Below are 11,478 nucleotides of genomic sequence, written 5' to 3'. Positions count from 1 at the left end.
ATTATACTGGTAAAAAGGAGTAAAATAAGAGCGTGAATTTGAAGAGAAACTTTATCTTATCCAGGTTACAATCGTCAAAACTTTGATCTTTTAGGGGTTTGTCTTTGTAAGTTTATTTTCAGCCCAAAAAGAGTGTGATAGTAACATCCGATTATGGTGAGTAGAACTTGCGATCTTGTTGGCCGAGTCGACCCAGCTCAGAGTTTCGATACAGAAGCTCTCCTTCGCTATGCCTCTGCTAATGTTCTTGCCTTCCCTTCAAACCCTTCTCTATTTACTATTTCTCAGGTCTTCTATTCTTTTCTTTTCTTATATTCAAATCATTTATTCGGATTACTACTTTTTTTCGCAAAGCGGTTAACTAAAATTGGTGATTCTGACAAGCTAAGACTTGGGTTTTTTCTCTTTCTAATCTCAAAGATTAATAGGAGCTTCAGAAACTATGATTTGTAAGACAGACGAAAAGTCTTGTGCTTTGCTGTATTTGGGTGATTGGATCATGCAGGCAAAAAGGAAGTTAAGAAAGCTTGAAGAAATCTTCAGTTTTAACTTAATGCCAAATTTCTTTCTTTATATGATTTCATTGGGATTGAGTGCGTCGAATTCATGTAGCTTCCATGGAAGACAGAGATATCTTTGGAGAATGTTGTCTGATACTAGGTGTATGTGTATGACAATCAAAGCTTTATTTATTATAGCAAAGAATTGTAGCCTAAGCAATCCAATTTGTTTTTCTAGTTAGAAAGCAAGAAACACACGATAGAAAGGTCAGAATTAATTTGTAAGTGAGTGGTTATGAAATCAAGTGATGAAAAAGGAATACCGTAAGATTTCATCATCATCCATTTGTTTGAAGTTAAGGGAGACTTCTTAGAATGATAAACAAATGTTTTTTTTATAGAACTCCAAATTTGGGATGTGCTTGTTTCTAACAGATCATCATCTAAATGCAATGTCACTATTTTCTTGAACGAAATTTAGAAGTTACTGAAAAAGAAAAAGAAAAAGATTAGAAGTGCATTCCCCAGATTAGTAGTAGAAGTTTTAGTTCCTTTCTAAGAAGGACAATAGAATCAAAGCTGCTAAAAGAATACTTGCAAATACTTGAATTATGAGCTCCGCATAAAACCAGCTGCTAATTAATGATGTCATGCTGTATTTATTTGGTATTAGAACATACCATTTTCTTTAGTTGTGTGTGGCTTTCATCTGTACTCAAACAAGACGCTTTAATGTCCAATGCAGTTTTTTGTTGCAAAGTTATCACTTTTCATTTGTTTCTAAAATGCCAGCTTCATTGTGAATCAGTTTCGGCATGGCCAGTCAAATCCCACTTTCCTTATTGAGGTCCGCTCAGGAACCTTGGCAAAAAAATATGTGTTGAGAAAGAAACCCTATGGAAATTTATTGGCATCTGCTCATGCTGTTGAGAGAGAGCATGAGGTTGTGAATTCTCGCTTTCCCATATGATATGTAAATAATAATATGTCGTGTTTGTGCACTTTGGCTATGTTTAACTTTGATATTTTGATGTTGACATGGCAGGTTCTACATGCATTAAGTACTCATTCGGTGGTCCCAGTCCCAAAGGTTTTTTGTTTGTGTACAGATTCAAGTGTGATTGGAACTCCATTTTACATTATGGAGTATCTGGAAGGACGTATCTTTGTAGACCCTAAGCTACCTGTATGTATTCTATTTTCAAATTTTTATCTTCCTAGATTTTTTAGATTGTGGTGTTACGAATAATATTAGTGTGGTTGGTAAACCTGATTCTTTTCGTTGATTCAAAAGATAAAATGTACTTTTTTGACTCTTTAGGATGTATTGCCTGAAAGAAGAAGGGTCATATATCGTGCTGTTGCTCAAGCTTTGGCCGTTCTTCACTCTGCTGATGTGGATACAATTGGTCTTGGTAACTATGGGAAGCGGATGGACTATTGTAAGCGGCAGGTGCATAATGTTTTCATTTTTGGAAAGATTAAATCAACTTCAATCCAAAATAGTTTGGTTCAACGATATGAACCCTTTCATATTTCTCTCTATTCAGGCTCATTTCAGTCTACATTTCTGGGGAAATTAAGTTGTACCTGATTTCTTTTTTGTTGGTCTACCAATATTGACCCTTGATAATTATTATGCTACTGGAAATAAGACGTGTTTTTGGGTTTTTACCACATGTTCGGTAACTTTGTTCATGCAATGCACTCTTTAGGGGTGATTTTTGGTATCTAATTTTTGAATATTCTTATAATGTTTGATATTTTACCTAACCTACTTCAGGTGGAAAGGTGGGCCAAACAATATCTTTTATCTACTGGTGAGGGTAAGTCCAGGAGAAACCCTAAAATGTTAGAGCTGGCTGATTGGTTGCGGCAACATATTCCCCTCGAAGATTCCTCTGGAGCAACAGCAGGTCTAGTCCATGGTGACTTTCGGATTGATAATGTTGTGTTTCATCCTATTGAGGTTCCTTCTGTTCCTTGTAGCTTATGCTATTGGAGCTCCTTCAAATACATGTCACATATTCCCGTCTCACCGCTCCAAAAGCGTCTAGAGGTGGCTGACTCTGTTAGTTGATGTTACAGGATAGAGTGATAGGTATTCTTGATTGGGAGCTTTCCACTTTGGGTAATCAAATGTGTGACGTTGCCTACAGCTGCTTGGTACTGCCTCTCTTTTGCTACTTCTACTTAATTTCTAGATATCATTTGACCAATGACATCCGCCATCCTCATAGTCACATTTCTGTAATTAATATCCCTTACTAGCATTTTAAGTTTCACATGACTGATATATGTACCCAAATAAGATTTGAAAGTTGCTAATATCTTTCTTTCTTATCAGGGCTATATCGTGAATATAGCATCAGAAAGTATAGAAGAAAATAATGGTTTTGAACTCACCAGCTACCCTGATGGAGTGCCTTCTCTTTCCAATTATCTCAGAGATTACTGCTCAGCAACTGTAAGACCTAATTTTCTCCGTCTTTGTTAGAAAGTCATTCTTTAGCAGGGATTTCTGTTACTTAACTTTGATATTCTAATAGAGAAACAATAGTTATCAAAGAAGCAGCCCCACATTAATTCCTTTGTGATGCAAGGAAAATAAACTGGCTAGAGTATCAGAATTATGATGTCTATTGAGAATGCATGCCTTATAGTATCATCTCAAATCCAAAAATTTTGAACATTTGTATGCGCAATTTATCATCTCTAATTTTTTCGGTAAATATCAAGAGAAAATCAGCAAAACCTTATTTTTTATGCACCCTAATATTGCAACTACTTGTTTCTGATTTCTTTTGGCTTTGGGTTTTGCATTCAGGGAAGACCTTGGCCAGTAGATCAATGGAAGTTCTACATAGCCTTTTCCTTATTTCGTGGGGCTTCAATATATGCTGGAGTACATTGCAGATGGATCATGGTAATCAGATTTCTTATTAATTATATGGGTGACATCACTTTGATGTTTTGACCAACAATATTCACTTTGCAGGGTAATGCTTCAGGAGGTGACCGTGCCCGATGCGCTGGGGAAAAGACTGATTCCTACATTAGAACTGCATGGTCATTTATCCAAAGAAAATCTGTTCTCCCTCAGCACCCTCCAACTGGTAAATCCTAATACCTTAACAACTTCATTACTGTTTCTAATTTTGTTAAAATATCCAGTTTTGGATGGTAATTCTAGTCTTTTTAGTTCTTCCAGAAATCATGTACACTCTCTACATTTGAAACTTTTTTTTTTTTTATGAACCTACACTTGAAACTCTTATGTAAAATTAAAATATTGAACCAAAACTCTCCTCTGTTCAAACTCAAATTTCTAGTGAAATTGCAGATATTCTGGTCCGTAACCAACCTTAACGTGTCTCTGCAATGAAAAGAACAAGTTTGCACTTGAAAGATCACAACCTTTTATCCTTTACACTCATTTTCATCAGCATTAAATGTCCACGAGAACTGGTTACTGTGTGAAATTGGTGCACGATAAAATATGATAGGCTACTATGACTTTGTTGATCATGTCACTCGAGATTTTGAAACCGAGTTATAATACCTGTTTCCATAGTTAGATTTTTCGCTGAACTATGCAGAGACAAGTTTAGAGGATCATGTCAGGCAACTTGGACATGATAGCTCAAATCAAGGAATACCTATGGGAGGGAAATTTGTGCCCAGTGAGAAGGTTCAAAAGTTGAGGAACAAATTGTCAGAATTTATGGATGATCATATATATGCAAGGGAAAATGAGTTTTACGAGCTTGCACAGTCTACCATGCGTTGGACAGTTCACCCAGATGAAGAGAAATTAAAGGAGCTGGCAAAAAAGGAAGGATTGTGGAACTTGTGGATACCAGTGAGTTTGTAAAGCTCATTCTGTTGTAAAGGACTGAAAGAAATTTGTTTTCTAAGAATGTACCTGATGTTTAATATTCTACTAATATGTAGTTTGATAGTGCTGCTCGGGCTAGAGAACTTATTTTTGGCAGAAGAAATTGTCCAGTGAACAATGATTTTGGTAGCTTATTGGGTGCTGGCCTTTCCAACTTGGAGTACGGATATCTGTGCGAGATTATGGGTCGTTCTGTTTGGGCGCCACAAATTTTCAACTGTGGGGCACCTGATACAGGAAATATGGAGGTAAAATAAGCATTATTTAATATTTCGTAAAGAGATAGTTTGCAGGTAGCTATTACAATAATCTTCTTTTAACGCAAGTCAACGAAGACTCAAGTTGCAAATATATGATGAATAGTCTCAAGGAAGCATAATTATATCTTGCACCAGCTGTGCTGGATGATTTAACTGGTGAAAAGTGAAACAAAAGTAGGTTCATAGAAGACAATTTGCTATACCCTTTCGAGGCATAATTGTCTGTTGGGGTGCTTCAACTTTTCAGGTATTACTTCGGTATGGAAATGAGGTACAGATGAAGGAATGGCTTGTTCCCTTGCTTGAGGGAAATATACGCTCTGGCTTTGCAATGACAGAGCCTCAAGTTGCATCCTCAGATGCCACCAATATAGAGTGTTCCATTAAAAGGTAGACACAAGCTACAACTTTGAAAGATAAGAAATATATGAGATATAGCATCTCTCTGTCTCTTGTATTTTTATCTTATATATAGACACTTTCGGATAGATAAACTATGAGGTGTAAAGTTGGACACCTGGTGGGATTCTTCAGCACCTTAGAAAATACTAGCAAGGTATTAAGAGGGTAAACTAGACATAATTATACCCATCAGATATATCACTAATTGGAGTTGATAGTATGTTCCCCTCCCCATCCTCTTGGGGGATGAGGTGGCCAAAAGTGGGCAAAGACAAGGAAATGAATGGCATAAAAAATAACAGAAGAGAAACAGCAAATGAGATTCTCAAGTGAAATAATTGGATATGGTAACAAGAAGTTCTAAACGGTTTTCCCTTTATATCTTGACTCTTATCTCATGATATCAATGCTTCTGCAAATGGCATCTTGTCATTACCTTCAATCCAATCTGATTTTTGATTCCGCGGAAGGTCTGTCAAGTTCGGATACAATCACCCAATATAACCCTCCTTAATTGCCCTAGCTTCTAGCCCATTGGGCATGGTGGCACATCCTTCTTGATTGGGCATCTTTCAGAGAGGAAACTGAATATGAATCAGGGGCACACTCTTAACCCCTGAACTTCCTCCTAGAGGCGGGTACTTTACTTTCTGTTCTTTGTCCATTTAGAGAATAAGGTCTGAAAGGACAACTCGTAATAAGATTAGAGGCTCGACCCAAACTATTAAATATCTCCTAATTGTTTTACACGGAATCCATTGCGCAGGCAAATATATGAATTATCTTTTCATTCTCTTAATTATTTCCTCTTCTCTTCGTGACTTAGTACTCCCTATAACTTCGTAGTCATCCAGTCCAATTGGGAGGTGTAAAATGAGGTTCTAATGATAATGCCTTATATTCTTATTGGTAAAGGGAACCATTTCATCAATGGTATTGATCCCAAGATGGTAAATCCAAATTTCTCAATTTTTTGTGGGAATCTTGAACATTTATAAAAAAGGGCCGCCCAGGTGCATTAAGCTCCCGCTATGCGCGGGGTCTGGGGAAGGTCCAGACAACAAGGGTTTATTATAAGCAACATTACTCCGCATTTTTGCAAGAGGCTGTTTCCTTAGCTCGAACCTGTGACCTCCTGTTCACATGATAACTACTTTATTAGTTACGCCAAGGCTCTCCTTCAAAATACATTTACATGTCTTTAAATACTTGATGAATGTTTCGGAGAAATTCATGACATTGTGATTGGAGTATCATGCAAGATGTTGAACGTGAATCTAGAGAATTTTAATGGTTCATGTCTAATTTGCTTGGACTCGGGTGCGGATGTACGATACAGGTGTGGATCTAGAGTCGGTTCCTTCATGATCTAAATTTTAAGATTCGGGGGTACGGATCTAGGTACGGATATGGGTGCGGGGATTCGACTAAAAATAATTCAAATAAAAAATTATAGAGTGATAAGAGTATGCCTAAAGTATGGTGGACTATTTGAAAGGAAAGGAATGCATGGATTTTTGAGGGCAAGTTCGAATAAAAAATCATTGTATTTGTCTCGAATTTGGTCAAAGTACCCAAAATTGTTTAACCATACCCGGTACGGATCCCACACCCACGTCATGTCGACACGGATGTGGCACCAAAAATGAAGAGTACTTGCAGCTTAGGTTCCCCGTCTAAATAACCTTTATTCAATTTAGAAGTATTGTGTTCAACTTAATGATCCTATGCTTGTTGAATACACAGGAACCTTTAGAGGGATTTTGGTTGTATTAGAGTCAATGACTAGGACTTACCTGCCCCCAGGCCTAAAAGAAAATAGGAGGAATCGAATGCTGGAATTTGTTAGATTAATAAAAATAACTGTGAGAGCAATGCATTGTACAGACATGGGAACTCGTATATTATCAATGGGACAAAATGGTGGACCAGTGGAGCCATGGATCCCCGGTGCAAAATTCTCATTGTGATGGTTAGTTCTTGCTTCTTAACGAAAATAATTTGTTTCTGTTTATACTTTTTGTGTTCAAGCCAGTTAGTTTGGATGAATGGCAGGGAAAAACTGACTTGGCAGCTCCAAAGCATAAACAACAGTCCATGATCTTGGTGGACATCAACAGTCCTGGCATTACCATAAAGAGACCTCTAACAGTATTTGGCTTTGATGATGCTCCCCATGGGCATGCAGAAATAATATTCGAGAATGTATGTGTCCCAGCAAAGAATATCCTACTTGGTGAGGGGCGTGGGTTTGAGATTGCACAGGTAACAGTGTTTCATGTATTTAATGATTTCACATTTTATGTATTTTATGACATTAACATTTAATGAGCTAATCTTTTGATGGCTATTCATCAGATGTTCCTACATCTGATACATTCAATTGATCATCATACTGTTACATTCAATCGATCATCATACTTTTGCATTTTCTTTTGGATTTTGCACATCCCAGGAAAGTGATTTAATCTCCATTTATTTTACATATTCTGAAGTTTGAGTGTCAGCCATTATTATTCAAATAATTACAAGAAGGGGGTTTGAGGGGTACAAGAAGAAAATTACTTCTTTTGTTTCAAGTTAGTGTTACATCTTTAATGGGGTCATCGTCTTACGAATGACAGTGTCATATGGAATGCTAAACTGCTAATTCTGGTTATCTGAGGGAAGATATCTGCAGCATATGGAATCATATGACTGAAACTTGGTTGCTGAATTCTTATTCTTGTAGGGTAGGCTGGGACCTGGAAGGTTGCATCATTGCATGAGACTAATAGGTGCAGCAGATCGCGGCATGCAGATGATGGTTCAAAGGGCCCTTCAAAGAAAAGCTTTTGGAAAATTAATTGCTCAACATGGCTCTTTCCTTTCTGATGTTGCTAGGGTGAGATTTTTGCTGTTATGTTTGTGCGAAGAAATTCTCCATAACAGCAACTGCTTTATTGTTTGTCTCTTCCTTTTCCATAATTCTATCTGAAATGATACATGACAATGGGCTTTACAGTGTCGAATTGATCTGGAGAAAACCAGATTACTAGTTCTCGAAGCTGCTGACCAGCTTGATCGGCTTGGAAATAAAAAGGCCCGCGATACAATTGCAATGGCAAAGGTAAGGAAGCATAATGACAATGACTTGCGTGATTGCATTATTATCTCTTTCTGAAACTACTTTACCAGGATTATATGGTTTACAGGTTGCTGCTCCAAATATGGCATTGAAGGTGCTTGACACAGCAATGCAAGTGCACGGTGGTGCTGGTTTATCGGGTGACACTGTTCTTGCACATCTCTGGGCTACAGCTAGGACATTAAGAATCGCAGATGGTCCTGATGAAGTACACTTGGGGACAATTGCAAAGATGGAACTGCAGAGAGCCAGACTGTGAAAGGCTGATACAAATACTTCCTTTTTGCGTGGACACAAGTCGTTTGTTTGCATACGACTTCAACCTCAGCCCCGGTCAAGAAAATAATAATTGATAATAGAGATTATTGGAAAACAGAGGGCTGAGAGCGTGAAAATAGAAGGCCTTGGAGCACAAAATAGCCCAATAATGAGTTTTAAGTAAGCATATGGTACTTGGATAATATCACCATTTGTCTTGCTCAATAATGGTGTCAGTTTGTGGCACCTACATAAACTTACCCGCTGTTGTATACATGATCTCCAAGTTCTGATCTTGGTTTTTACAGTAAGCTTTCTGCAGTTTTCTCTGTTTAAATTCTTGAAGCTGTATTAGATAACCTTATTGGAAAATAGCTTGTGGTAATTTCCAGCTTTCGCACCATCTCTCCTGTTGTCTACACTCTATTCTCAAACTAGTTACGGAAATTCCGTGTAGTGCACAGGAAATATTTACCGCAATAATTTTTTTTTCACTGGATACTTATAATACATTTATAATACAGTTTTAATACATATTAGCGAGAATAATTTATAAAACTCATATAATACAAGTTTTATTCATGGATAATATATTTATCACACTTTAATACACTTATAATACATTGTATCAATTTCTTACCAAACAAGTATAATATATTTTAAAACACTTATAATATATTTATATTGCATGCATAATTCACTTTAATACATGACAGATATATCATAATATTGCTATGTATTACTATAGAAGGTAATAAATAAAAAATATCGCTAAAATCAGTAATTATTTATTAAAAAAATATTCTCCATGATAATTTTTTCTTTATATTTTAAGTGGTATTAATTAAACGATATTAAATTATCTCATTAAATGTAAAATATATATCTGGTAAATATTATTAATATTGATAAATTTTAAGTTGTATTCATTAAATGACTTAAATTTTATTCTAAAATAAATTATAATATAGATTTATGTGGCAGTAAATCATCTTCTTTTTTTGGCGCGCAAATCTAATATGAAGAGATCTATTGAGATGTCTATAATTAAAGTATTTTTGGTCATCGATCGTTGATTTTTTGCGAGAAAAAGTTACAAAATATACAAAAATATTATCGACATTCAAAATAATAAAGTTATAACTAAAGGATATGGTTATAACTAAAGCGGGTTCCATAATTTTAGAAAAATTATATACTAATTAAATTAAAGTAGAAAAAAATATTTTTTAAAATATTTTTACGAAAATGCCCTTGTTGAAGCAGCCACATCGACCAAGACGTGCCTTCTTCAGCTTAAAACTATATATATACATATATACTTATAAGCATTCCATGCATTTGCATGGACTTTGAACTTGTCACTAGTGCATGGTCATTGATTAAAGTTTCTATCTTCTCGTCGATTTCTAACTTCCTTCTCGTATATCTTTCAGTTTCGAATTTCTATACATACACAGCATATATTCTACCATAATACATCGTGATGAATAAGACTAGTATTGAATATAGTGTATTAGTTATGCTGAAATTATTCTTATGCAGTGTCTAATTTAATGTACTAAAAATAACATGCATTGCATAGTTTCTAAGAAATTATTTATTTACAAAATACCCTCTATAAATATAGTTGAAAGAATACAACAACAACAACAACAACAATCCAGTGAAATCCCACAATGTGGGTCTGGGGAGGGTAAAGTGTACGCAGACCTTACTCCTACCAAGGTAGGACAGCTGTTTTCGAAAGACCATCGGCTCAATGAAAGCATAAAAATAGGTCAGATAAGGCTAAGAAGTTTTAAGCGATATGGGAAAGAAAATAACGAAAACGACACAAATAAAATAGAGTAATCAAAGTACAGAAAGTAATAGATAATAACAGGAATCAGAGCACAAAAAATTATAGTGCGCTAATGCGCCTACTAATAAGTAAGAATAGCGCGACTATGTACTAGCCTTCTAACCTAATGTGGGTCCTTCACCCCCTCCTATCTAAGGTCATGTTCTCGTTAAGCTGTAACTGTGCCATGTCCTGTCTAATCACCTCTCCCCAATATTTCTTCGGCCTATCCCTGCCTCTTCTGAAACCATCCATGGCCAACCTCTTACACCTCCGCACTGGGGCATCTATGTCTCTCCTCTTCACATGCTCAAACCATCTCAGTCGCATTTCTCGTATCTTGTCTTACACCGAGGCCATGCCTACCTTGTCCCGAATAGCCTCATTTCTAATCTTGTCGCTCCTGGTATGCCCACACATCCATCTCAACATTCTCATCTCGGCAACTTTCATCCTTTGAACGTGAGAGACCTTAACTGGCCAACACTCCGCCCCATATAACATAGCCGGTCTAACCACCACTTTGTAGAACTTGCCCTTAATTTGTGGTGGCACCTTCTTGTCACATAGCACACCGGAAGCGAGCCTCCATTTCATCCACTCTGCCCTAATACGATGTGTGACATCATCGTCAATCCAGCAGATCTGGTACTCGACAATCGTTCGGACTTGGTAAAGGTTGTCGCGGCACCTGTAGTAGGAAAGAGGACTTATCGTGATGCCCGCGGACCAATTTACGATGTCTCCGTCGCTGACGTTTGTCAAGCAGGCCACGTGGAACTGCCAGGGTATTCTTCGGCTAATGAGACTTCGATCCTAAAGCTATAGTTGAAAGAATGTGGAAAAAAGTTTGAGAGGAAAATGTGGACTTTAATCATGTTATAATAAATGCATTAAAACCTCATGCATTGCTAATACCATGATTTCTTGTGTATTATTTAGTTATACATAGGATAATACCCAATAGTGTGTATAATTGATGTATAGGTTGAAAAAAGTACCAAACAAAGTAGCATTAAAAGGTCCTTTGGTAGAGGTTTATATAATAATGTTGAATAGGATGTGTTTGTAATGCTGACATTAGTAATGTTGGTATTGATTATTTTGCATTAGTTATGCTGAGATTATTTCTTATGCACTATTTGGTATGGAGTATTAAAAATAACATGCATTGCATAATTTCTAAAAAT

The 11,478-nt window shown here is 36.5% G+C and overlaps 1 protein-coding gene across 6 annotated transcripts; it reads left to right on the top strand.

The window, feature by feature from the left end:
• LOC129887314 (probable acyl-CoA dehydrogenase IBR3) lies at positions 1-8,850 on the top strand. Of its 6 annotated transcripts, none has more exons than XM_055962368.1 (17): positions 1-64; positions 1,309-1,443; positions 1,546-1,686; positions 1,822-1,953; positions 2,284-2,469; positions 2,589-2,666; positions 2,848-2,967; positions 3,328-3,426; positions 3,499-3,616; positions 4,079-4,362; positions 4,455-4,646; positions 4,906-5,048; positions 6,948-7,032; positions 7,116-7,325; positions 7,792-7,944; positions 8,065-8,169; positions 8,255-8,850. In XM_055962368.1, the coding sequence occupies exons 3-17, from the start codon at positions 1,642-1,644 to the stop codon at positions 8,444-8,446; spliced, it is 2,142 nt and encodes a 713-aa protein (XP_055818343.1). In that variant the 5' UTR covers positions 1-64; positions 1,309-1,443; positions 1,546-1,641; the 3' UTR covers positions 8,447-8,850. The 6 variants fall into 6 exon arrangements, with proteins under 6 accessions (XP_055818343.1, XP_055818339.1, XP_055818338.1 ...); XM_055962364.1 differs by lacking the exon at positions 1-64 and adding an exon at positions 71-288 and having other exon boundaries at positions 4,100-4,362; XM_055962363.1 differs by lacking the exon at positions 1-64 and adding an exon at positions 71-288.
• The last annotated feature ends 2,628 nt before the right edge of the window (positions 8,851-11,478 follow it).

The sequence above is a fragment of the Solanum dulcamara genome, chromosome 4 (assembly GCF_947179165.1).
Source record: "Solanum dulcamara chromosome 4, daSolDulc1.2, whole genome shotgun sequence".
NCBI classification, from domain to species: domain Eukaryota; kingdom Viridiplantae; phylum Streptophyta; class Magnoliopsida; order Solanales; family Solanaceae; genus Solanum; species Solanum dulcamara.
This window is presented reverse-complemented; position numbering and strand designations above follow the sequence as displayed.

Excerpts from the sequence above, each read along its gene's own strand:
- LOC129887314 (XM_055962363.1), top strand. The coding sequence starts at position 154 with ATGGTGAGTAGAACTTGCGATCTTGTTGGCCGAGTCGACCCAGCTCAG. Across the intron at positions 2,667-2,847 it reads ACGTTGCCTACAGCTGCTTG|GGCTATATCGTGAATATAGC; the intron begins GTACTGCCTCTC and ends CTTTCTTATCAG. Across the intron at positions 3,617-4,078 it reads CCCTCAGCACCCTCCAACTG|ATTTTTCGCTGAACTATGCA; the intron begins GTAAATCCTAAT and ends TTCCATAGTTAG.